Below are 22,539 nucleotides of genomic sequence, written 5' to 3'. Positions count from 1 at the left end.
GATGGATGGATGGATGGATGGATGGATGGGTGGATACTTTTTGGGTTATGTTTTACTCTCTTGAATTAAGCATTAAACCATTATCAGCCCTCATTTTATGGAGTACCCTCTCTTAAGTTCAAAGCTGAATTGCCTGAATTAAGTCACACTCATCCAACTTTCAAATTAACATTTAAAGTGGCAGAGTGGAAAGCTTTTAATTAAAATGAACAACACACAAAACAGATCATGGTCTGATAATACTCTTGTGGGTTTAATACATTTTTCTGGTCAGCTTTTCCTTTTTTTATATCCTGAACCAGCAGCAGAGTTATGGACAGTTATCACAGTTAAATTAATAGCTTTAAATGATTTAAAACATCAACATTGTGCAACTTATTTGATATTTCCTACAGCGAATTTATCAAAGGCATAAGTACTTAGATTATGCACAGCTCAGCTGCAATTACGTGCTTTGGTAGGCTCCTCCCTTTGTCAGTCTGTGAATCTTTACAGCAGAGTGCTAAAGTCCTCCAATTACAGTGAGGCTCAAGAACACACTGCAGGTTTTTAATCAATGCTGGTGGAAGTGTGCTGTTGACAGAGCAAGAATCTCCATGGTTACCTTGGACTGACACACAAGGAAGGGACAACAGTGGCGCGTCCTTCTCTTGTCACCAAAGCTGTGACGGACTAATGAAGAGGCGATCGCTTACCGCTGTGATGAGGCACCATGTAACTGTGTTTGTGTGTATGCGCATGTCCATATTTACCAAGAACATAAAGGACATGCTGTAAACCTTCAGCAAATTAAAGTGTTTTTTTTATAATACTTTAAAGAAGCTTGTCTTATAGTTTACATTGCACCTGTTCTGCAGCTGTCTTTTTTAGTACGTTATCCACTTGTCTGACATAATATCTGAAGGAGGCCATCGATTTTGGACTTTTCTGGACTGTTTTACAGCCTTTCCTACTTATATAGACCGCCTCTGTTGCCATTCATACTACCCCAAATTAAGTAATTGGTATGGAACTAAATGACTTTTTTTTTTAATGACAGGAGAGTTTGGGTAATTTTGAGCCAGCAGAACCTTTTCTGCTGTTTTACATCTGTATTTATTAATTCTGGAAGATTCATTTCATGTTATTATCTTTACCAGTCACATTTCGTTATCATATTAAAAGCTGAGACATACCTCTGAAGTTGCACTTCTTTTTCTTCTATTAATTGGGATTAAATGTACAGCTTAATTTCTTTCTACTGACACAAAAGGGAGTATTTTTGGTTTGGCCCACTTAAGATCAAAGCGGGCTATAAAATAACATCCCTGCTTTAAAATATATCTTGTTTTTTTTGTTTCTTATTCTTTCCAAACCACAATTGAATCAATAAAACCATACTTAAAGGTGGAGGGTTTTTTTTATATCCCACACATTTTTTATCTCCTTCAACCGAAGGACCAGTGAGTTTATATCATGGCAAGGCATTCAGTTCAATTGAATTTCAATTCAGTTTTATTTATATAGCACCAAGTCACAGCAATGGTCACCTCAAGGCGCTTTAAATTGTAAAGTAGAGACCCGAAAACAGGGATGTCAAACTCATTTAACATCAAGTGCCTCCTTCACATTTTCCAAAGTCGTCCGGTGGGCTGGATTGGTCTTTGATGAGCTGATTTGCTCCCCTGGGCCTTATGCTTGATACCCCTGCCCTAAAATAATAGGCTCGTATGTCCTTCCATCCTGGTGTCTATCCCCAATTCACATGAATCACTGTTCCTCCTACAATATTGGTCAGAATTTAATCGAAGTTGCACACAGTGATGGGTTTTCATCCAAACTTTGCTCAAGGTCAAAGTCACATTTGTCATTATATAAGCACTTTTCCTTTTCCCTGTTTTCATAGCATAACTTTTAAATACATTTCTTACAATTTCTAAAAATTCTTTCATTCATTTCAGGGTGAGCGAGATTTTGTCCTGGATTTGACTGTTTGCAAGTGTCCTTGGCTTCTCAGTGAATTTCTATTCTCAAACAGCCAACCAGTGACAAGGAAACGTTTTACTTTCTTTCTGTTTTTCACACATTATATGAACCTGTGAATCGTGATGAATCGTGAGCCAGATGAGCTACTACATCATTGATCATCATTATGGTTTTCTTATTTGGTGTCGTCTCTAAACTGGTTTCACTCTGTTTATTTTCCATATGTCCCGTGCCCCTTGTGGTATGATTTTTTTCCTGAAGACCTTCCAGTTCTGCCAGCTTCTCGTCTAACACAACAGCCAGGTATGCACCTACACACTCCAAAAAATTAAACTCCAGTTGCAGTACCTGAAAATGGCAGATAGACTGAATGATGAACTTAAAACCTTAGTGCTGAACTGTTATATTTCAGACAGTCATCAATTAAAGAATGATCTTCTTGTGTGATTGGCTTAGGTTTGATTCCGGTTTGGACCCTTTCCTGTGTGTCATTCCCTTTTGCTCTCTCCCTACTTCCATCTGTACACTCACCTGTCCCTGTCCAATATAGACTAAAGAAATGCCCCCAAAATATTAAAAAATATGGAAGTCTTTCACTTGGTTTGCATTTCTTAAAGTGAATCATAAATGTGATTTAAAGGGTATATTTGTTATGTTTGTTTGCCATATTTGTTACTTAGGGGCTAGACTATTAAAACTCATTATATGGAGGCTTACTTGTTGTTCCTAGAGAATTTAAAAGTAGAATGGGAGGCAGAGCCTTCAGTTTTCAGGCCCCTCTTCTATGGAACCAGCTCTCAGTTTGGATTTGGGAGACAGACGCTAACAGTAAAATACAGTAGCCTCTGTGATCACAGGTGTAACTACTCTGTGACAGGCCCCAAGATACCCGTGGCTTTGTACTAGAACAAACTCAGGTTCTCAACATTCTCTCCCTCCCCGTCTCCCATAGACACACACACAGACTGTAAGTGCAAAAATAATGACATATAACAGTAATCAGTGATATCATTAGTATCACCCTGGTCAACAACGCAGTCAGAGGTTGAAGGATGGACACGTTTATCTAAGCTTATGCTATAAACTCACACTGCCTTCTTCTACTAGGCTGCCATAAGACCCATAGAGATTACGACATAAAGACAGCTGTAATGTCTATAAGCATGGAGCAAACAAGAGTCCACAGGCCCTCACTGATTGACTGGATGGGGTCACCTTGCCAGACAAACACATTCATTCATAGAATTCCCATTTTCGATGAGTCAGCTTCTAGATACACAAAAACACACACAATATAAAATTATGTTTACTTTGCTTGCAAAACATAACTGAATTCTGTTTTTAAGATTAGGCTTAAAACTTTCCTTTTTGCTAAAGCATATAGTTAGGGCTGGATCAGGTGACCCTAAATCCTCCCTTAGTTATGCTGCAATAGGTGTAGGCTGCTGGGGGATTCCCATGATGCATTGAGTGTTTCTTCTTCAGTCACCTTTCTCACTCAATGTGTTAATAGACCTCTCTGCACTTGTTGGATACTTGTTATTATCTCTATATCTCTTCCACAGCATGTCTTTTATCCTGTCTTCCTTCTCTCATCCCAACCAGTCGCAGCAGATGGCCCCGCCCCTACCTGAGCCTGGTTCTGCCGGAGGTTTCTTCCTGTTAAAAGGGAGTTTTTCCTTCCCACTGTCGCCAAAGTGCTTGTTCATAGGGGGTCATATGATTGTTTTCTCTGTATGTATTATTGTAGGGTCTACCTTACAATATAAAGCACCTTGAGGCGACTGTTGTTGTGATTTGGCACTATATATATTAAATTGAATTGAATTGAATTTATTTTATATCATTCAAAAAACTCTGTGAAAGCCTTTAGCTGTTCTTAAAACACCACAGCGAGAGTACTAACAGGCACTAGAAGGGGAGATAGCTACCATTTCCTGAGTCTAGTTCTGCTGGAGATCTGTGCCTTTTAAAAATACATTTTCTTTCTTTCTACTGATATGCCAGCTCATAGGGGTTCATCTGATTGTTAGGTTGTAGGTTCAGTCTTTACCTTAATGGATAAAGTGCCCTGAGGTGGCTATTGTAAAACTGAATTAACTCTCTTTATTACTTATGATTTCTCTCTTGCCTCAAAAAAATGTTTTAATCTCTTGCTACTACCTTTATCAGAGCAGTCATGTTCTAATGTGTTCAAGCAGCGCTTTAGGCTCTTAGGCACACGCTATTCTGCCAAATTACTTCAGGGGTATTACACTGTACCAGTGGAAAAAAATGTGTTTTAAGGAACTATTAGGAAAACTGAGCTGCTGTAGAGAGCGTCTTTAGCAATTAACCAGATAGTGCCTTGTAGCATGGAAACAACATTATTAATGGAAAAGTTCAGTGAACTGTAAACATTTTAATTAGAGCTATTTATGCCATACTTTGATCATTGGGTATGGTTACATTAGTTGGAGAATTTGTAAATCTGAGGCTCTTTGGTAAAAGCCTCTTTAGGATAACTAATTAACAACATGTCCCAGGTCCCACTGTTAGTTCATTTGAAGAAATGACTTGGGAAATTAAAAACTAAAATCATCTCCCATTCTCCAGCCCTCCTCTCTCTCACCACAACCTGTGCTCTGTTGCCATAATAACCTACTGTGGAGCCCTTTGATTCATTCGTGATAATATGACACACTTGGGCAAGATGACTAATTTTGACACTGTGTAGCAAGGTACTATTCTTGCTGGCTGTTTGGGAACATATGATGTGTTAATTGTAAGACGTAATAAAGTATGTTATGCTTTTGTGCTTTTTAAAAAAAAAATCTAAATCGATTTCATGCACTGTGATGTCAGCCAACATTGGGCTTGAGATTCATAATCAGCATGTGTCCTCACTTACAATCAACTCATAAATGTGTAAAGGATGTGAGCGTGACTAAAAGAGGTGGAACAGAGAGTCAGGATAAGCTTTTTTGATATCTGATAAGCTTACGTGGCTCTTTTCTGCCAAGCAGAGCATGAGATGTTTAAAGATTTACTCGACAGGAAACGTTCAAGTTCATGAGGATGGGAGTCACACATTACATCACATTATTGGTTTGGGTGTGTGTTTGATTGGGAGATAGATGTGCTGTCGTAGGTCTCTGACTCAGACTTGAGAAAGCCAACTCCTGCTGCTCTCTCTTCACTGTAGCTTAGCAACATTTGCCTGGTCCCTTCAGATAGGTGTCCAAGGTAAATGCCCAGAGGCCCCACACTGTAAGGGCTTCTCTCAGCTAGAGCATTGTCCTGTTTCTTTTTCTTCTTCCCTCTCTGTTTCTTTTAAAAAAAAACCTAAACAAGACACAGGCATAATTAGAGAGTGAGTCATGTCATGTTTCAACAGTAAGCAGAAGATCAGTGTTTGTCACTTTGTCCCTCTCCCTTGGAGTTAGTTTTCAACTCTACTCTTTTCAAGATGGGTGCTTAAGATTTTAGATGTGCTGTCTTTCACTATAATTACTAAAGTAAAGTATCTGTAATTGATTAAGGTAAGCTATCAGTCCAACTGCAGTAATGCCCTCTACTGGCTAGATAAGAAAATGTAATTTTTGTTGAAAAAATGTGTCTTTATATTGCTTCTCCTTTTCTCTGCAGTGGTATTGAAAATGACAGCAGCAGTCTTATGCAACAGAAGCTGGAAAAACAGGTGGGAAACAAAACATTTTTTTACAACTGGACAGCACAGGTTTTCAAAGATCCTACTTTTGATGTTCTATTTCTCGAAATTTGTGGCATTTCTGCTCTTTTGTCATTGCAATTTCAAAGAGCATCTGTTGAAGCTCATGTGCTCAAATGAGTCTAAGGCAGCAGTCCAACTCACACATAGATTTTAGTTTGAGGGTTAACCTCTGGTGCATTTCTAAACATCTGGTAAGATTTTGCAGGGTAATTAAGAGGCCTGGCTTGTGCTCTGTTCTGGTCACCACAGGCTACTTATGGTTGGCAAGAAAGGTTTCAGCAACATACATTTTATTAAATAATGTTGTTGGATTGAAAACCTCCTCTGTTTTTTGGCTTTACCGTTATAATGCTGGGTCATGAAACTGTGACACCTCTATCCTTCCCTAATGAACCACCAAACCAGAGATTCATGGATGTTCAAATTTATGTCTTTATTGCTTTGAAATGCATAGTTTTCACGTTTTAAAAAAAGCACAGTTCGAATGAGAGATTTTAATAGACATCTATAACACAACTAGATATTGTTTCGAACATGCAAATTGTTTTTCTAAATGTAGTATTCAAATGACTTTTTATTTGTGTATGCAATGACTATAATGAGAGACCCACAAGCATTTACTCCCAATGCACAGACTTATATTAGCAGACAGTCAAATTGTGTGTGTGGTGGTGGGTGGGGGGGGTTTCATTATGGGTTACATAGTAAGACAGTTAAAACTTAATCTTCCTGCATGCAGAGTGATCTTCTGAAACCTTGCTGTAGAGCTGTGGTGTAGTGCTTTAAGCTGGAAGCCTTACTCCAGTATCTCACATTAGGCAGAAGGAAAACAGGGGAGAAGGGTAGGGGGCTCAGATTGGTGACTTCAAAGAGAGAGGCGGATTTATTGTGAGGCGCCTGGCTGTGTGTGTGTGTGTGTGTGTGTGTGTGTGTGTTCCAGGGTCTCATTGTGGCTGACTTGTGCTGCACGCTTTCAGCTGAATTCAAACACACACTCTCTCTTGAGTCTTCTGCTCTTACATAACTCACAAGGACAAACAAACATACATAGAAGACATCAGATGCAAGCTTTGGAAAATTAAATAATAATTACATTTTATATATATTTATATGATGAAAGTGAAGCGCACTAAAGGAGCTGCACACCTCCCAGCCCATATCTCTCTCTCTTTTCTCTCTCGCGCTCTCTTTCCTTTCTTTCTTTCCTCTCTCTCTCACCCTATCTCTCTCCTGCTCGAGCGCTAATGACTGCTGATTCAGTTAGCAACGGTGACTGCCTGTACATACAGACACACATACACACACGCGCGTACAGACACACAAGCTTGGTATTTGGCTGGGAGACAGATCTGTTGTGTTAGAGGAGCACATAGTGCAGTGGAACAGGTTGACAGTTTACTGATTCTTAAACTGAGCTCCAGTAGAGGAATAAAGGACATGGAGACAGAGTCATGCCCACCAGGAGTGCTTCTTTTAGGGGGAGAACACATCTTCATCTGACTTAAAGAGAAGTGGAATCTGCTTTTTTCTTTAGAAGACTTGTTAACTTTTGATATCAATGGAACGGGTTTGTAACTTCTTATTTTTCTTTTTCTGATGTATTTTCTAGTTTGTTTGTATTTTGGATCAGGACTTGTTTGTGCGACGCAGGTGTGAGGCTGTTGCTTACGTTGACTCAAAGTTTTTTCATCTGTACTGCCAGTGAGAGGAAAAAAAATCTAGTTATCTTTCCCTAACAGTATTTTAACTTCTCTTTTCAGTAGAGGGTTTGCATGGCCTCTTTTCATCATGTAAATATAAATGTACATTATATCTACATCAGTGTCTTTTAACCCACATTCTTTGCTCTGCTCTTTCCGGTGTTTTGGGTCACATAGGAAGGATTGTGAAAACCTGAATGAAGTCACATCCTGTGTTGAAAATGCCAAGTACTCACGCTAAACAAAAGAATTGAATATTACAATGGGTTGGCTTAAAATAGCTCAATGGAAGACAAAACAAGCCACTCAGACTAATCTGGGAGTACATGAGCTGCAACTTCTGAAGTTAAAGGTTTGGTTTGCCTCAAATCAATAGTCAGTATCTTAATGAAGAGGAATTATTGTGCAATGTGAAATCTGGTAGCTTTCCCACTTTCATTCATTACACTAGACCTAATTATGTTCATTATGATAATGCTGCGTTATGTTTTATTCATTTGTCTCCTTTTATTTATAGCAATAAAGGGAGAACACAGATCTGCTCTTCCTTTGAAATGATAACAGCTGGGTCCAGCTCTTGGATTTTTCATATGCTAAAGAATAAAAAAACAAATGCTTCCAGTACCACTTCTTTCTTAAAGTTTGCTTTTTGGATGTTTTTCATGTTCACTGTAGGATAAGATGATTCGATTTTCTCTTTTTTTTGGACCTAATAAAAAAATGACATTAATCCACTTTGTCTCATATAACTTGCAACGACGGCTAGTGAAACTGATTTCCTTGAGTGTTTTTAGAATGACTGAAGTCTAAAAAGCTTTTTGGTCTGCCAAATATGAGACAAGGCTTCTCGGTCTCTCCCAGCTCACTGAACACTAAACAGGAATTGTTGTTGTGCATTTGGCGCGCTAATTAATGCGCTTGCATAATCCATCGCCTGCTCTGGCCACGGTGGGTTTTAGGGCAAGTGGATACAACGTGAACATAGTCAGTTTTCTACCCTTACTGAAACTGCAGTACAAATGATTGTGGACTAATCTCACTACCTAGAGGTCACACGGGTTCTGAGTAATCAGTCAAAAAAAACCTCATCTCAGTGATGATGTTTGAAGCGGCTCATGACTTTATCAGACCCTTGTTATGTTATTACGTTGGGCGTTCTTCGGTTCACCGAACTACATAACATTACTGTAAGCTTTCACAGTCCCCATTATTTTATTATTTTTATTTTGGTTGTTGTGTTTTTATTATGGGCTTATTTTTTTTATTTACTCTGTCTTTTGGCGTCAGTATTAAGTCAAGTCACAGTGGGTTTTAGGACAAGTGAATACAACATGAACGTAGTCATTTTTCTAACCTTACTGAAACTGAGTTGTGTACTGCATTACATATAGTTTTTGTAGTGCATACAGCTTTCTATACTTTGTATAGAAAATGTCCTCCTATTCCGATAAGTAGCTCAGCCAAATGTGTTTTGCTGCCTTACAGGTCTGGACTGTGTGTAGCTATCTTTCTTTTGAAGACTGTATAGTGTATTATGCTGTGACACACTAAGCTGACCTTGTATGGCTTTATCTCTCCACTGGAATATTTTCTTCAAAGACAAAGTAAAAATAACTAAAATACTTTAATGAGTTATTGGATGGATTTCTGTGCGTTTTGGTACAGGTAACCACGGTTCCCAGATAAGCCTTTAGAAAATCAAAGCTTTTGTTTGCCCAATACTTGTTTATGGCACAAAATCTCACATGTAGATATCCAATTTTTCTGACCTTGCTGTAGTATTAGAATAGCATTATGTAATGCAACTACCAGTGCTCCTTCCTTTTATTTTCTTTTTCTGTTATCGTCCTGGTCATTTGCAGCACCTACTGAGAGACACAGGTTGTAACTCATCATCCATACTAATGTAATTACCCATAGCTTGTTGTGTTGATGTTTTCCAGCTTGGCTTAATCTTCCCAACCTCCATCATTTAATACATGCCAGCTAATTATGCATGAAGTGAGTTTTCCAGTTGCGTGACCTGAAAGTCATGTATATTTGTACCTAGAATTAGGTTACACACCATTTCTGTTCCCCTGTTTGGTCCACAGAGGGCACTGCTGGAGCAGAAGCAGCGGCAAAAACGTCAGCAACATTTGATGGTCCAGCCCAACACAGAGATTCGCCCCCGGCGTTCCAGGGCACGGCGTGGTGAAGAGCAAGCCCCGCTAGTCGAATCTCAACTCAATGTCACCAACGATGTCATAATAGATGGTGAGAAGAACCTTGTGCAGCATTTTTTACGTCATTCATAAAGGCATGTTAATCAAACCCCCATAGTCTAGGCATTGTCACACACTGTTTTCTCTTTAAATAAAAGTAACTTTAGTTGGAGTTATACAATGTTCAGCATTTGGCTGTTTTTAATTTAGGCTAGGCGCATCACAGAGAAGCACGGTTAAACTACCAAACCACACTTAAAGGTCACTTGTGGCCTCAGGCAGCAATAATACTCTGCTATTTGATGCCCTACTGCATGAAGCTGCCGAGGTTACACTGATACATATTTTAAAAGGAAATGTTTTTATGAAATCAAGGGTTTTTCCCCCTATTTTTTTAGTTAATATTAATATTGGGTGCAGTATTAAGGGAGAGTACTAAAAGTGGCTACCATCAATCCCATGGATCAACTGTTTGCATCAAAGCAAAGGGGCTTATTTTTAAGCCGGTACTGGCCTCATTGACAGATATGTATTTGGATGAATATTTTTTTAATATTTTTTTCCTATTTTACACCACATGTTATTTGTGCTCAAGCACTATAATTGTTTTATATATTAGAAGGTGTTTCTTAAGTTTTAACCTCCTCAGCCTTGTTTAGCCACTGACAGGCTCAGATTATCCATCATTCTAAGAGTCTGTGAGTAGTCTTTACACCTGTCTTGAGCACAGCTAGCCAGATGTTCAGCATCTCCCTGTCTCCCAAAGGTATGCTGTAAAGCTTCACAAACTACAGCGTGACACTGTGTTGAAACAACACTGCAATAATTGACCTTCCCTCAACAGTGAGGCTTTGCCTTAAATAAAACTTTTGTTACATGTTAGACAGGTGTCTGTCTTTGTAGCTTTTATTTAAACAATGCTTTCAGGTACTCCAAGAGATGTTTTGTTTTCATATGGAAGGTGACATTATTAAAATCAATATTGTCAAAATAAATTCTATTTCATTTTCCAGGATTTTCTAGTGTTCTAGGCAATCTAGTGTTGATTTTCTGCCTTGATTCTTGTGGACAGATATTTCCCTGGATTCTCTAAATCTGATTATGAGAGGAGATATTTGAGGCCTTTACAATTTTATATTATATTTCAAAGAACATGGTGTACCTCTTCCAATTTTTACTTCTGAGAAGCTGCTTCTCTAAGATGCTCTTTTTATACTGACATGTTGACCTCCACATGTTTTTTATAGTGCCACTTACTTTTCCAGCCTTGTGTTGCTTCTGTCCCAACTTCAGACTAATTGCAGATATATGAATAGAAGAGGTCTTGCTATGCATTTAAATGTTTTCTTTGTTAAATGGCATGTTTTAGACCGTTTTTATGGTTTTTCTACTGTTGGATGTGTCACAATACATCTCTAATATCCACTCACAGGATTAAGTTGTTTGCACCAAGAGTATGAGAAAAAGAAGGATTAGTCTAAAGTGCAAATCACGCAAACCTACACTGGAATCCAAGAATGAAAATATGAATTTGGAAATGTGTATAATAGATTCACTTAGTAGATTAATTAGATACGCTTTGTTAGACCCAGTTAAGGGAAAATTAACAGCTCATGCCTGTCTGCCACTGTCTCCTGTGTTGTAGGTATTGATGGCCCAGCAGCTTTCCTGAGCTCAGAACCTCCTGATATAGGAATGAAAATTCAAATCCTGTCAGTGAGCCAGTCCCAGTCTCAGTCCCAGCCTGAGTCTCAGTCTCAGTCCCAGTCCCAATCCCCTGCTGCTGAAGAGCCTGAGAGAGACGGAGACACTGAGACGCTGCTGGAGCCCAAGACAGATATCCACGAACTGCTGCAGAAGCAAGGTGATTTGTGCTGGAGCCTGGGTTTAAATCATTTTTCTAAACCCTGCAGTAAAGTCAAATGGAACAACTATTGTTTGCCTGGTTACTTATTTACTTTGATAGTGTGTGTGTTGAGTCCCCTGGTGATTTTTTTATAAGAAGAGAGTAGCATCAGATATTTACTTCTGGGTTTTCTCAGGGTTTTTCCTACGTTTCTCAGCTTTACAGTTTTTACCTATAAAGACAAAAATATGTATTTATGACATTGCAGGTAAGAAGTTGCTGTTAAACAAAGTCAGACTTTTTGACATCTACCAAACTGATAGCACTCTGCTGCTGCATATGGAGTGAGTGGTATGATTGATGGTAATGCAGTGAGAACTGGTTCACTAAATAATAGGTAAGGGCATTGTTCACACTGCAGTGCTTGTTTGTGGCATCATTAGAACTACTACCACCCACACCCGCCAACCAGCTGACAGGAATATGTACAATTTCAGGAAAATGTATAAAAATCAAGCTCATAGTGAGTTTTGCATTTTTCAGATTCATCTGCAGCAAAAACAAATTTCTCATTACATGGAGCTCAGCATGCATTTAACCAGTAACAACATCATGCAGTTCTGCAGGTGTCATGATGTAGCTCGTGTGTTACCACTTTGTGCCCACAAACTTAAGACATGACTGTTTTTTTATGATTTCATTTGAATCCTGCTGAGAAACTCAAAGGCTGGGTTACTTTTCATACCTTTTTTAAAGGCTTGAGTGTGACGCAGTAGAAAGTGTCAGTGTGCTTCTCAATAATGTAAGACCTCATTGTTAATGTTAGCTCAGTTAAGCAGACGAGCCTGGCCCAAAGAGCTCCAGCAGGTATTTTTGGCTGCCTGTCTTCCATATTACCACGGTGCCTTGGGAAATGGAAGAAATAGACATTTTGAGGTACATTCATATTTAATCAGCTCCTTGATGTCATCCAACATCTTCACTTTTGGCTCGCTGTAGAATTTAATATCCTTCTAGGCCATGTGATAATAATTATCTGGAAATGCTGTATGTCTTTTTTGGATTTGCTCAGTCGAATGTTAGTCCTCTTTGACATTTCCAGATGGTTGATTTCATAAGCCAGTGGCTGACACAACTTTGTGTGGGTTTTTTAATTGGAGCCCCAGAGTCACTGTTAGGGGGCAGCTAACATTTGCATTCTGTATTCATGATGCTTCCTGCTTTTTCACAGGATTAGCAGCATATTTGGGGTGCATCACTTGTAAATACTGCACAATAGGGGTTGTGTTTTGCTGTTTTTTCTGTCACATTATCCATCTGATTTAGTACTGCATAGCTTAATGCTTTCTCTCACGCTGGAACTTGCCCAGGATATGTTAGTCTAACTGATCAGTGTCAGGAGGAGGCAGAAATATCTGCCAACAGAAGGCTTTTTGTATGCAAAAGAAGAAAGGCTGTGTGAAAAAGAAAAAGGAAACATATATATAAAAGCAGGAATACTTCTTAAAGTGAAATTGGATTTGTTTAATAAGGTTCTGCATTCCTTTTAATGGGCAGCAGGGAGGAACTCGTCTGGTCACTCCCTGAAGTCTGATTGGGAAAACTCGCTTTGACCTCCTCCATCTGTTGCATAAGTAAACACTTCACTGATGGGTTTGTGGTCTGAATCGCCAAGTCTCACTGAATGTAACATGATGTTCATTTTGTGAATGAAGGAACAGCTAAGATACAAAAAAATGAGGATAAAGCAGGATACGCTTTTAAGCAAGCCTACTTGTGTTCGACAGATCTCTACCTATGAGCAGCGTTCCTTGGTTTGAACCACACTTATTCACCCACATTTTCCTGCAGCAGTATATCCTCACAGTAGTCAGTTTGATTGCTGTGATTTAAAATCTAAAGTTCTCCACTTACTTCAAACTGTAGATTGGATTGCAGTATTTAGGACTCCAGCTGTATACTCTAACAATTTAGAGCAATCTTGGTATCATTATTGCCATTTCTGGTCAAGCATTTCTTTTACAAGTCAAATTTTAATTAGATTTTAATTAAAAATAATACTGCAATGTAGTGAAAACACACAGCTTTCACACGAGTTTACACTTTGAAAACACATTACAGTGAGATATAGCTGCAGCCAAGAGCTGCATCCTGGCTGATAAATCCAATTATCAGTGAGGAGACAGATAGACAGTCCCGACTGTCTGCACTGTGCAAGCCCCATTTTATGTCTGCATGACTGCATAGAGCTGTCGCTGCACAAGTAGCTGCACATCAGCTTCATTTATTGTCATAAATATGAGCCTTCCAGTAACTGACATGGAAAAGTGCTCTTTAGGCCAGAGAAGTGGCCTTTTGGTTGAATAAATAAGAATCAATGCTAAATAATCACATTCTTTTTGATATTCACTTTCACAAGGCTTCATCCTTTCATTTCATTTGTCATGGTTTCAACAGCTGAAATCAGTCTCCCTCATGTAAAAGAAATCCCCCTCCCCCTGAATATTTCAGATAACTATGAAAGGATGTGCTTTCAGCTGTATAATGCTCTATTTTTTGGTTCAACTATTTCCTAAGTATTGCATCACTTCTTGGGAATTTTTTCCTCATATATCAAAGACCGCAGATGAACCAAAAAAAACTGGTAAAATCTTCTGTGGAGCGTTTTGAACCAAAACTGAAGGAACCGCTGGAACGAAATAATGACTTTGAGGTTCTTTTGTTGTGGAGGATGTACGCAGAGCATCTGGGTTTCATTTTCCTCTTTTGTTTTTGTGTGAATGGGTTTCTCAGCAGGAGAATTTGTAAAGACCTTTGTGTGTAATTAAAGCTCCCTCACACCACACTCCCACGTCTCTCACCAGGTCTGTGCGAAAGCATGAACTTTGATGAAGCCAGTGAGCACGAGGAAGACTTGGAGGAAGAACGGACACGTTCTCGGTCCTCTCACACAGACAGCAACAGGCCTGCCTCGGCTACTAGTGGCAAGGACATTCCTGTAAAGCCTACGCACACTAGTTCATATACTCACTATTATCTAAATGCTTTTTTTTTTTTTTTTTTTAAAAGGTAGCTAACTATATTAATTTGTCCCAGGATCTGGTTACCCCAGGATCACCCACAGCGGAAAACTTACTAGCCGATGTGGCGAATCTGGAGGAGTTTGTCTTACGCCCAGCACCACGTGGCGTCACAGTCAAATGCCGAATCACCCGTGACAAGAAGGGTATGGACCGCGGCCTCTACCCCACTTACTACATGCATATGGAGAAAGAGGATTGCAAGAAGGTGAGATACATGCGTGGGCCATTAAAGTTGTGAATAAGAATCATAATTTTGTTGTAATATGTAACATTTAAAAACAAAAGCCTTCATTAGATACATGTGTCTTCTTTATTGTGTCGTTCCAGGTGTTTCTGCTGGCAGGAAGAAAGAGGAAGAAGAGTAAGACATCCAACTACCTTATTTCAGTGGATGCCACTGACCTGTCACGAGAGGGAGAGAGCTTTATAGGTAAACTGAGGTAAATTCACCCTCCCTGTGTCCACAGAGACCTTCATTAATAAGGTATTATTTGCTGATTGCACACCTTTAATTATATCTATTTTTTTAATATCAACTGATACCACGTGAACAAAATACCTTTAATTAATAGCATTACCTGCATTCTATATCCGGCAGCTCTTATAAGTGATTTATTTTCCTATTTGATTGGTAATATTGATTCCAGTTAAAATAGGCAGTGAAAACATTTCATCTGTCCATCAATTTGTAGCTCAACTGGTCACCAGTGTGTGCCTGGCAAAAATAAAGTGAAGTGTAGCAGACCATTGCCTGATTTCAGAAATTCAATCACAAACCGTGAACCACTGAACAGGAAGCTTCTCTTCTCTTCCGTGCCTGGCTTCCTCCAACTCTCACTCACATTCACACTTTTTTCTTCCAGCAACACCTCACCTCCGGTGAGATTTCAGAGCGAGACTTCTTCTTGGTGTGAGATACACATCTCTGTAGGGATCCTTTTCATAATGTTGACAGTTGGGCTTGACAGTCTGAGCCCATCAGTGGCAAAGACAAGGACTTTCACTTTGGTCCGGACAGTTGACCTGTGGGATTACACTGCAGCTTCTCATGTTTGCCTCTTTTTTTCAATATAACATTCCATTTGATTCCAAAGATTTCCTGCTTGCTAACTATTATAATAAACTACAGCATCCAATAGTTGCTGTTTGTTTGTTTTTCTAAATATCAAGCAGAGTGTGTTGCTTTCAGCCAATCCACATGACTCAAATGTGAAACAAAATGCTGCCAGCATCTGAAAAATATGAAAAGGTGTAAACATTTCATGACCGGTTTGTTTTCTATCAGATCCAACCTCATGGGCACTAAATTCACAGTGTACGACAACGGGACCAATCCGTGTAAAAACCCCGGGGCTCTGCTGGAAGAAAGCAACACACGACAGGAACTGGCTGCCATCTGCTATGTGAGTGAATGACAAAAGGCTAGCAGTGTGTTTAGTGTGTTGCCTGTTCATTAAATATATTTAGTAAAATTGTCACACTCTCTGTGTTTTTTTGGCAGGAAACCAATGTGCTGGGATTCAAAGGACCACGCAAAATGACTGTAATCATCCCTGGCATGAACATGAACTTTGAGAGGCTCCCTGTAAGGCCCCAAAATGTGAGTCTGTCAGTAACAGAATTATGCAAAGCTTAACAACTCAAAGAATCTGCCCTTAAATGTGCAACGTGTTGTCCGAATGTTTCATGTATAAAATGACCAAAAGATTAATTTGAATCCAAAGCTGTTTAGCTTTAGCAGTCTGACATTTCACAAATGCTGTTAGAATGCAAAAGTCCAAAAGTCCTGGTGTGTGAGTTTAATGTGTAGTTTGATTCATTCCTAATAAGATTAAAGACTGAAATCGGATATGTTTGTATGATAGGAGCAGGAGAGTCTCCTGAGCAGGTGGCAAAACCATTCGCTTGAAAATCTGATCGAGCTGCACAACAAGGCACCCGTGTGGAACGATGACACCCAGTCTTATGTGCTAAATTTCCATGGCCGTGTGACTCAGGCGTCAGTCAAAAACTTCCAAATAGTTCATGATAATGACCGTGAGTATCTTTAATCTCTGAGAACAGCATCTGTTAACTGTATTGTGCTTTCTTCAGTTATGTTTAAGTAGTTTAAATAATTTGGCTGCTAAGAGGATGTTGCAGAATGTCTTGAAATATTTATAACATACACCATAAACACACACATTGATCGACCATTTTTTTTACCCCCCTCTATCTCTAGCCGACTACATTGTCATGCAGTTTGGTAGAGTTGCTGAAGACGTCTTCACTCTGGACTACAACTATCCCATGTGCGCTCTTCAGGCGTTTGCCATTGGCCTGTCGAGCTTCGACAGCAAGCTGGCCTGTGAATAGGTGCTGGTGCTCTGCCGGTAAATTCCAGGAACTCAGTTTTTGTGCCCCCCCCACACCCATGTCGTTTTTATCAGGGTAGGTTAAACATATGTACACGTTTGTAGAGACTAAAAGGGAAATGCAAATGAATAATCTGTGCTGGAGACAGGTGCTCTGATTAGACACCAAGTGCAAAAAGAACTGATCTGCTATTTATGAACCTGTTTGAAGATATGTGAAATGTTTATTCTTCACATATTTTTTGTTGCCTTTTACATTTTGATTCCACTAAGTTTTTTACCTTAAAAAATGAGCTATCATCTACAATTCATACTGTAAACAATTTTGAACTATGTAACATGATGGCCTTTCCTCTGGCACCACCTGCAGGCCCAACTTTAGATGTTGTCAGCTAATAAGGCAAACAGAAACGCACAGTTGCTGTACTTTATTTCAACCCCCATTTATAAGGAACTGGCATCACAGCCTCAACACTAGTTTATCTTTTTTTAATCCTTGTTTACATCTTAAATCATATAACGCATGTTTTAATCTGCCTTTTATCAATAGCTAATTCTGATATTGTTTTTTCATTGTTGTTATCACGCTAACATCCTTGTGTGAAAGGTGGGGGATTTTGTGAGTATTTTTTTTTAAATTTTGTGACTGTAATTTTGTTTTAGCAAGTTGGATTATCATTAAACACATGAATGCAGAATTGCACATTTTAAGAAAAATTAAATATAGACTTTATACAGTATGAAATATGAGGTAACACCTTATTTGAGCCGTTCTTACAGTCTTAAATTATTCAATGACATTTCAAGACATGGAATTTTACAATACTGTTTGGAAGTTAAACATACACTACACACAGCTTTTATTTTCTGTGCTACACAGATCCTAGAACTGTTACACAATTTCTTTTTCTGGGGGGGGGCGAATAATGAGTGTTCAGGACATGTGGCATTTTAAGGAACTAAGATGGCATTAAAGCCAAATGTTTACTGCTCATGTTTTGTTTTTCACAATTTTCACTTCAACTCTTATTTTCCTCCCTTTTTAAACAAATTTGATAAGGGGGGGTTATTGTTTTCATTAGCAGGGATTTAACGTGGCGTTTTGGTTCATCATTAAATCTCTCGAACTTGTTATCTGTTCAATGTAGTTTGTTCTTAGATGGACTGAACTGGGAACATTTTTTATGGCCAGCAGTGTCAGATACTTTTAAAACAGTTTGATCTGGATCCTTCAAAGAACCATGATTTTTTCATGCTAAATTAATAGAATTTTCCCATTGTTTCCTGTTCAAGGAAGTGTGCAATTACATTCTGAAGAAAAATATTCTGTATATACTTTTACTAAAGAAGTCTTTGATGAAACACATTCCAGTCTGACCTTTGGAACACGCAGTCAGCTCATTTGGCTGTATGAAAATATACCAGCAGTTGATCAAACATGTTTTTGTTTTATTATACTGAGGTGAATGTATTTAGTGTTTATAAACATAACAGAAATGAATATCATTGAACAGAAAAAAAAGGAAAAAAGTGTTTATTGTAAAATCTTCAAATAACAAAAATAAAGGCATTTTGAAAAATTAAGTGATACAGAATATGTTGTCATTTTAACACTGTCTTCACTATTGTCAAGAACTTCACTGTAAACAATCTGAGTATGGCATATTTTATCAAACTAAACTGAGCATTTGATAACAATATATACTGGATTCGTTAACACTTTAGGTTTTCTTGCAACTGGAACACGATTTTTGTTGAACATTTAGCGGCTGAGGCCCCTGTCCTCATCCTCATTAAATATCTATCTCTTTGGGTAGGTTTTTATATTTGATTAGGTAGTATGGGTAGCACTGACAGCTATCAAAAACAACAAACATGGTGGGAAGGTTCACGCTGTCAACACAGGCGTCATACAGACGATGCTGCTTCTTCTTGAAGGTGAGCTTAGGTGGACGGCGGTAGTGGCTCCTACCCACAGTCACCTTCCCCACCAGGACTTTGGCAAGGAACATGTGGCAAACTTCATCTGGCCCGAACTGGGCTGAGAACATGTGGGAAAGGGAGGCAGCAGTGGCAAAGTATGTGCCATGACCATGGGAAGCTCCGTTAACCCCGGCCACTCGAGGGTCAAAGTTGCTGGTGCAGATCTCCTCTGAGGCCTCTTTGGCGGTCCCATGGAAGAGATGTCGCTCTAAACTCCCGGTGGCCTTTCCACGCTGCTTCTGCATGTGTAGCTTTTGCCTGTAACGAGATGAACAAGAACAAGATTTTGTGATATTTTACGCTTTAACTTCCAACAAAATAATTATTTGAATCCGCTGTAAGGAACCCATAGAACTGTCTAGTAAAGTAAACAATGGATGAAAACAGGAGGAAACAAGCCCAGATCCTACTACTAGCCGAACCAATGCTTACCCACGTTACAAATGTATTTCACCCAATAAATGATGTTTAGAAAATGACTTTCTGAATATCTAAATAGTTAATAAGGACATCAAATTTCCCTCCAACATTTCTTAGCATTAGTCATGATTAAAAATTGAACTCAAACTTAGCCGGACCTTTGGTACTTGTCCCAGTGGAATAGGTTCTGGATCTGCTGGATGCTGATGATGTCCACCTTTGTCTCAGGCATGCTCTCATTGAAGAATTCTTGAACCCGTTTATAGGCCAGAGTGCCTGTAGGAACATCCACTAGACTGTAATCCTGCTCTGAAGCCCAACACCACACTGGAGGGTACCAGGAACTGAACTCCTCCAGAGGATCTACACTAAAGTTGGCCTCAGGAGGATTACTGTGAGGTTCCGCTGAGTCAGGCAGGACTCCTGTCCTGGGTGTGGGGATGGGAGAACATCATGAAATCATTTTAAAGGAACATAATTTAATTATTTTAAAAGAAAATGTAAACAAATGAAAAAAAAAAAAAAACATCTCAGGACACCAACTGCAAGTACGGTTTCATAGAATCCAAAGAGCGGTAGGCGGGTCTGCAGCGAACGCCTCTCTGGAACCCAGTGGCGACATTGGTCTGGGTCATGGTAGTGAAGTCCACCTTGTACTTCTGTGAGCCGACACTGAAGAAACACTCTGACTCCTCCTCGCTCATCTTTTTTAGCAATGTAGCGGACAAGCTCTATGGAGAAATGAACCAGTTAAAAAATAACGAAACTGGTGGGGGCTTTTGATGTGTTGAAAATGACAGAAACAAGTAAAGAAACTAGAAAAAAGAGGGAAAGAAGATCACCGTGTTGTACTCTTGCCAACTGATGTTCCACCAGTAGATTTTCAATTGGCTGGCAAAATGAGGGTTCTTGATCTTACAGTTAGTGTTAGATAGTCGCCTGACTCCATCATACACCGAAGAGTCATCCAGTTCCATTGAGTCAAATTTCAAAGTGTAGCGTGCATTCCTAAAGAAAGTGTTCTGAAGTTACAAAAAGAATCCACAAACTTTTGTGATTTTTGTCTCAAAACAGCCCATCTTTTTATTTTTTTAATTTGCAGACTTTAGCAAAAGAGCTACCCTTTTACTCACCCATTTTTGAGGCAAATGGCATCCTTATTGACGTCGCAGTACATCCTCTCCAGCAAGACCTGAGAGCAAGGAGAAATGTCCACCCACTGGTGGTTGGGAACACACCACAGCTGCCAGTGAAAGGGATAGGGAGTGTGGTGCATCTTACACTTCTCCCCTGCAGAACACAAACCAAGGAGGAAGTCGTCACAGATTTGGATGGTAGAGCAGCCTTTTGTGTGAAATGAGACAGGCACTTTAGATGGGGTTTCGGTGGTTTGCTTGGTAGGGGTTCCACTTGGCGTTTGGGTGGAGGATATGGACCCTTTGTTGGCAGGAGCGGTAGGCTGACTGGTATGCTGGGCCTGGGCGATAATGACCGGCAAGGAGACAATAAGTGAAGTGGCTGGAATAGGACTTGGACGGTGTGACACAGACTGTGTGTTTTGGGGGAAGGTAAGCAGCACACAGGAGCTGCTCTGCGATGCAACATGCTGCTGAGTGATGGGCTGAATGCGGATCTGAGGTTGCAGGATGCTGGAAGACAGCCCTGCAGTCTGCACCATGCTGGAAGTGCTTTCACTCTTGCTGGGAGCAGAATGCTTTCCTTTCTTAGAGGTGAGAGGTGTTATATTAATGCTGAGGCCATAGGGCTTGACGGTCCAGGTGATGTCAGCTTGCTCGGCTCTCATGGCCTCCCACACTGGGAGGCTGGTGTCGGCGTCAGCAGGGATTTCCAAGAGGAGGAGAGACGGGCTCAGAAAGGTGACTTTGGAGGACCTGGACACGGGTTCTGCAGCCTTAGCACTAGCAGACATCTTTCTCTTTGTTGCCCTTTTGCATGAAATTCCAGCCATGTTGGACTTCCTAACCAAGAACAATTTTAACAATTATTTGTTGCAAACTGGAACAAACACAAGGTTATAGTGGCGTAGAGACACTACAAATGAAGAGAACAGAAATTTTAACTAGCAGTTACTGCCATGAAACTCCCCAGCTTTTGAGATTTGACGGTTAAGTTTTAAAATAATTGAATAAATGCACTATTTTTCATAGTTTTGAACAGAACTAAAGCCAGCTCTGTAAAACTTTTCTCCAGCCACTTTAATACCTAGACCCACTCAACTGCTGCTCACCACAAATATCTACTCAGCCAGTCACACAGTAGCAACTCCATGCATTCAAGCAACAACCATAGTTTACTGCCAGACAGGCCAATCTGAGAATTTCTGAAACTTCTGATATAAGAAAGGCTAACAAATAAACACTTTTAAGAACAAACATGAGCATATTTGAATTCACAACACACTGAACCTTGAAGAATACCACACAGGGTCACATCCAGCTAAAAATGAGAGACTGAGGCTACAATTTACATGGGCTCACCAAAGTTGTACAATAAAAGATTGTCCTGAATTTATGTTGTGAATTCAGATGGTACAGTCAGAATTTGGCATAAAAAAAACATCAAGGCAAGATGGAGACAATACCAGTGCCTCAGGTGGAGGTGGCGTAAAGATGTGGGAGATAATTTCTCGGCACACTTTGGACCCATTAGTACCAGTTAAACAATTATTTAAAGGCCCGGCAGGTCTGAAAGCAAAACAGCTTTCCACAACATATCTTCCTCTAAAGAACATAACTGAGCCTTTAAAACACACGACTCAACCTGCTAGCTACATACACCCGTAGCGAGGTACAATGACTGGCTAATAAGCCTTTTAACGAGTTTGGCTTACATTAACCGTGAGTCCGCCTCAGGCCTCTAAACTTTGCTGAGTCAAAGTTGCAGGGGAAAAAAAGAAGCTTTTAGGCATATGGCTTTAAAACCCTTCCTTATACAAAAGACGGTCAGCTTTCAATGCGCCAGGCTGTAGAGTTCAGAGGGAGGGGAAAGAGAACGGTGTGCAAAGGCTGTTCATATACCAAGAAAACCCCCCACTAAAAATGAAAAAAAAAATAAAATAAAATGGATACTTTCACTGCATTCTGAACAGAACTACAAACAGCTGATACATAAAAACATATTTTGAAGCCCAGCGTCGTTGTGATTTTTAATTCAAAGACAGGTTTTCTGAAACTCTTTTAAAGTTTTTCTTTGGACATTTTACTCATTTTCAGTCCAGTCCTTTCACCCTGTTAAGGCATGCAATACTAACC

The 22,539-nt window shown here is 39.6% G+C and overlaps 2 protein-coding genes across 7 annotated transcripts in view; one reads left to right on the top strand and one right to left on the bottom strand.

Annotated features, from left to right (window-relative positions):
• tulp3 (TUB like protein 3) overlaps positions 1-18,448 on the top strand; it is a 26,351-nt gene extending 7,903 nt beyond the window's left edge. For 2 of the 3 annotated variants that reach the window (XM_003452025.5, XM_005456648.4), the window contains 11 exons: positions 2,227-2,268; positions 5,593-5,644; positions 9,471-9,633; positions 11,227-11,445; positions 14,292-14,425; positions 14,524-14,715; positions 14,838-14,950; positions 15,796-15,913; positions 16,012-16,110; positions 16,376-16,547; positions 16,732-18,448. In XM_003452025.5, coding sequence (XP_003452073.1) covers positions 2,227-2,268; positions 5,593-5,644; positions 9,471-9,633; positions 11,227-11,445; positions 14,292-14,425; positions 14,524-14,715; positions 14,838-14,950; positions 15,796-15,913; positions 16,012-16,110; positions 16,376-16,547; positions 16,732-16,865 — 1,438 coding nt within the window. In that variant the 3' untranslated portion in view covers positions 16,866-18,448. Of the gene's footprint in view, positions 1-2,226; positions 2,269-5,592; positions 5,645-6,946; positions 7,245-9,470; positions 9,634-11,226; positions 11,446-14,291; positions 14,426-14,523; positions 14,716-14,837; positions 14,951-15,795; positions 15,914-16,011; positions 16,111-16,375; positions 16,548-16,731 lie in introns of those variants that run through there. The other variant, XM_005456649.4, reaches the window with a different exon arrangement.
• LOC102080705 (TCDD-inducible poly [ADP-ribose] polymerase) lies at positions 17,996-22,539 on the bottom strand. Of its 4 annotated transcripts, none has more exons than XM_013275621.3 (6): positions 22,119-22,539; positions 20,401-21,242; positions 20,110-20,275; positions 19,811-19,998; positions 19,426-19,695; positions 17,996-19,105 (listed from the first exon to the last, which is right to left on the bottom strand). In XM_013275621.3, exons 2-6 carry the CDS (start codon positions 21,234-21,236, stop codon positions 18,658-18,660), a joined length of 1,908 nt encoding a protein of 635 aa, XP_013131075.1. In that variant the 5' UTR covers positions 21,237-21,242; positions 22,119-22,539; the 3' UTR covers positions 17,996-18,657. The 4 variants fall into 4 exon arrangements, with proteins under 4 accessions (XP_013131075.1, XP_013131073.1, XP_013131072.1 ...); XM_013275619.3 differs by having other exon boundaries at positions 20,401-21,246; positions 22,119-22,537; XM_013275618.3 differs by lacking the exon at positions 22,119-22,539 and adding an exon at positions 21,870-22,071 and having other exon boundaries at positions 20,401-21,246.

Source organism: Oreochromis niloticus, linkage group LG17, assembly GCF_001858045.2.
Source record: "Oreochromis niloticus isolate F11D_XX linkage group LG17, O_niloticus_UMD_NMBU, whole genome shotgun sequence".
NCBI lineage: Eukaryota > Metazoa > Chordata > Actinopteri > Cichliformes > Cichlidae > Oreochromis > Oreochromis niloticus.
This window is presented reverse-complemented; position numbering and strand designations above follow the sequence as displayed.

Bases quoted from the DNA above. Each gene is read 5' to 3' on its own strand.
- LOC102080705 (XM_013275618.3), bottom strand. From the start codon at position 21,934: ATGGGTCCAAAGTGTGCCGAGAAATTATCTCCCACATCTTTACGCCAC. The intron at 20,276-20,400 runs GTGAGTAAAAGG...CACTTTCTTTAG, and splicing joins GCCATTTGCCTCAAAAATGG to GAATGCACGCTACACTTTGA. The intron at 19,696-19,810 runs GTTGGTGTCCTG...CCCCACACCCAG, and splicing joins TCTATGAAACCGTACTTGCA to GACAGGAGTCCTGCCTGACT.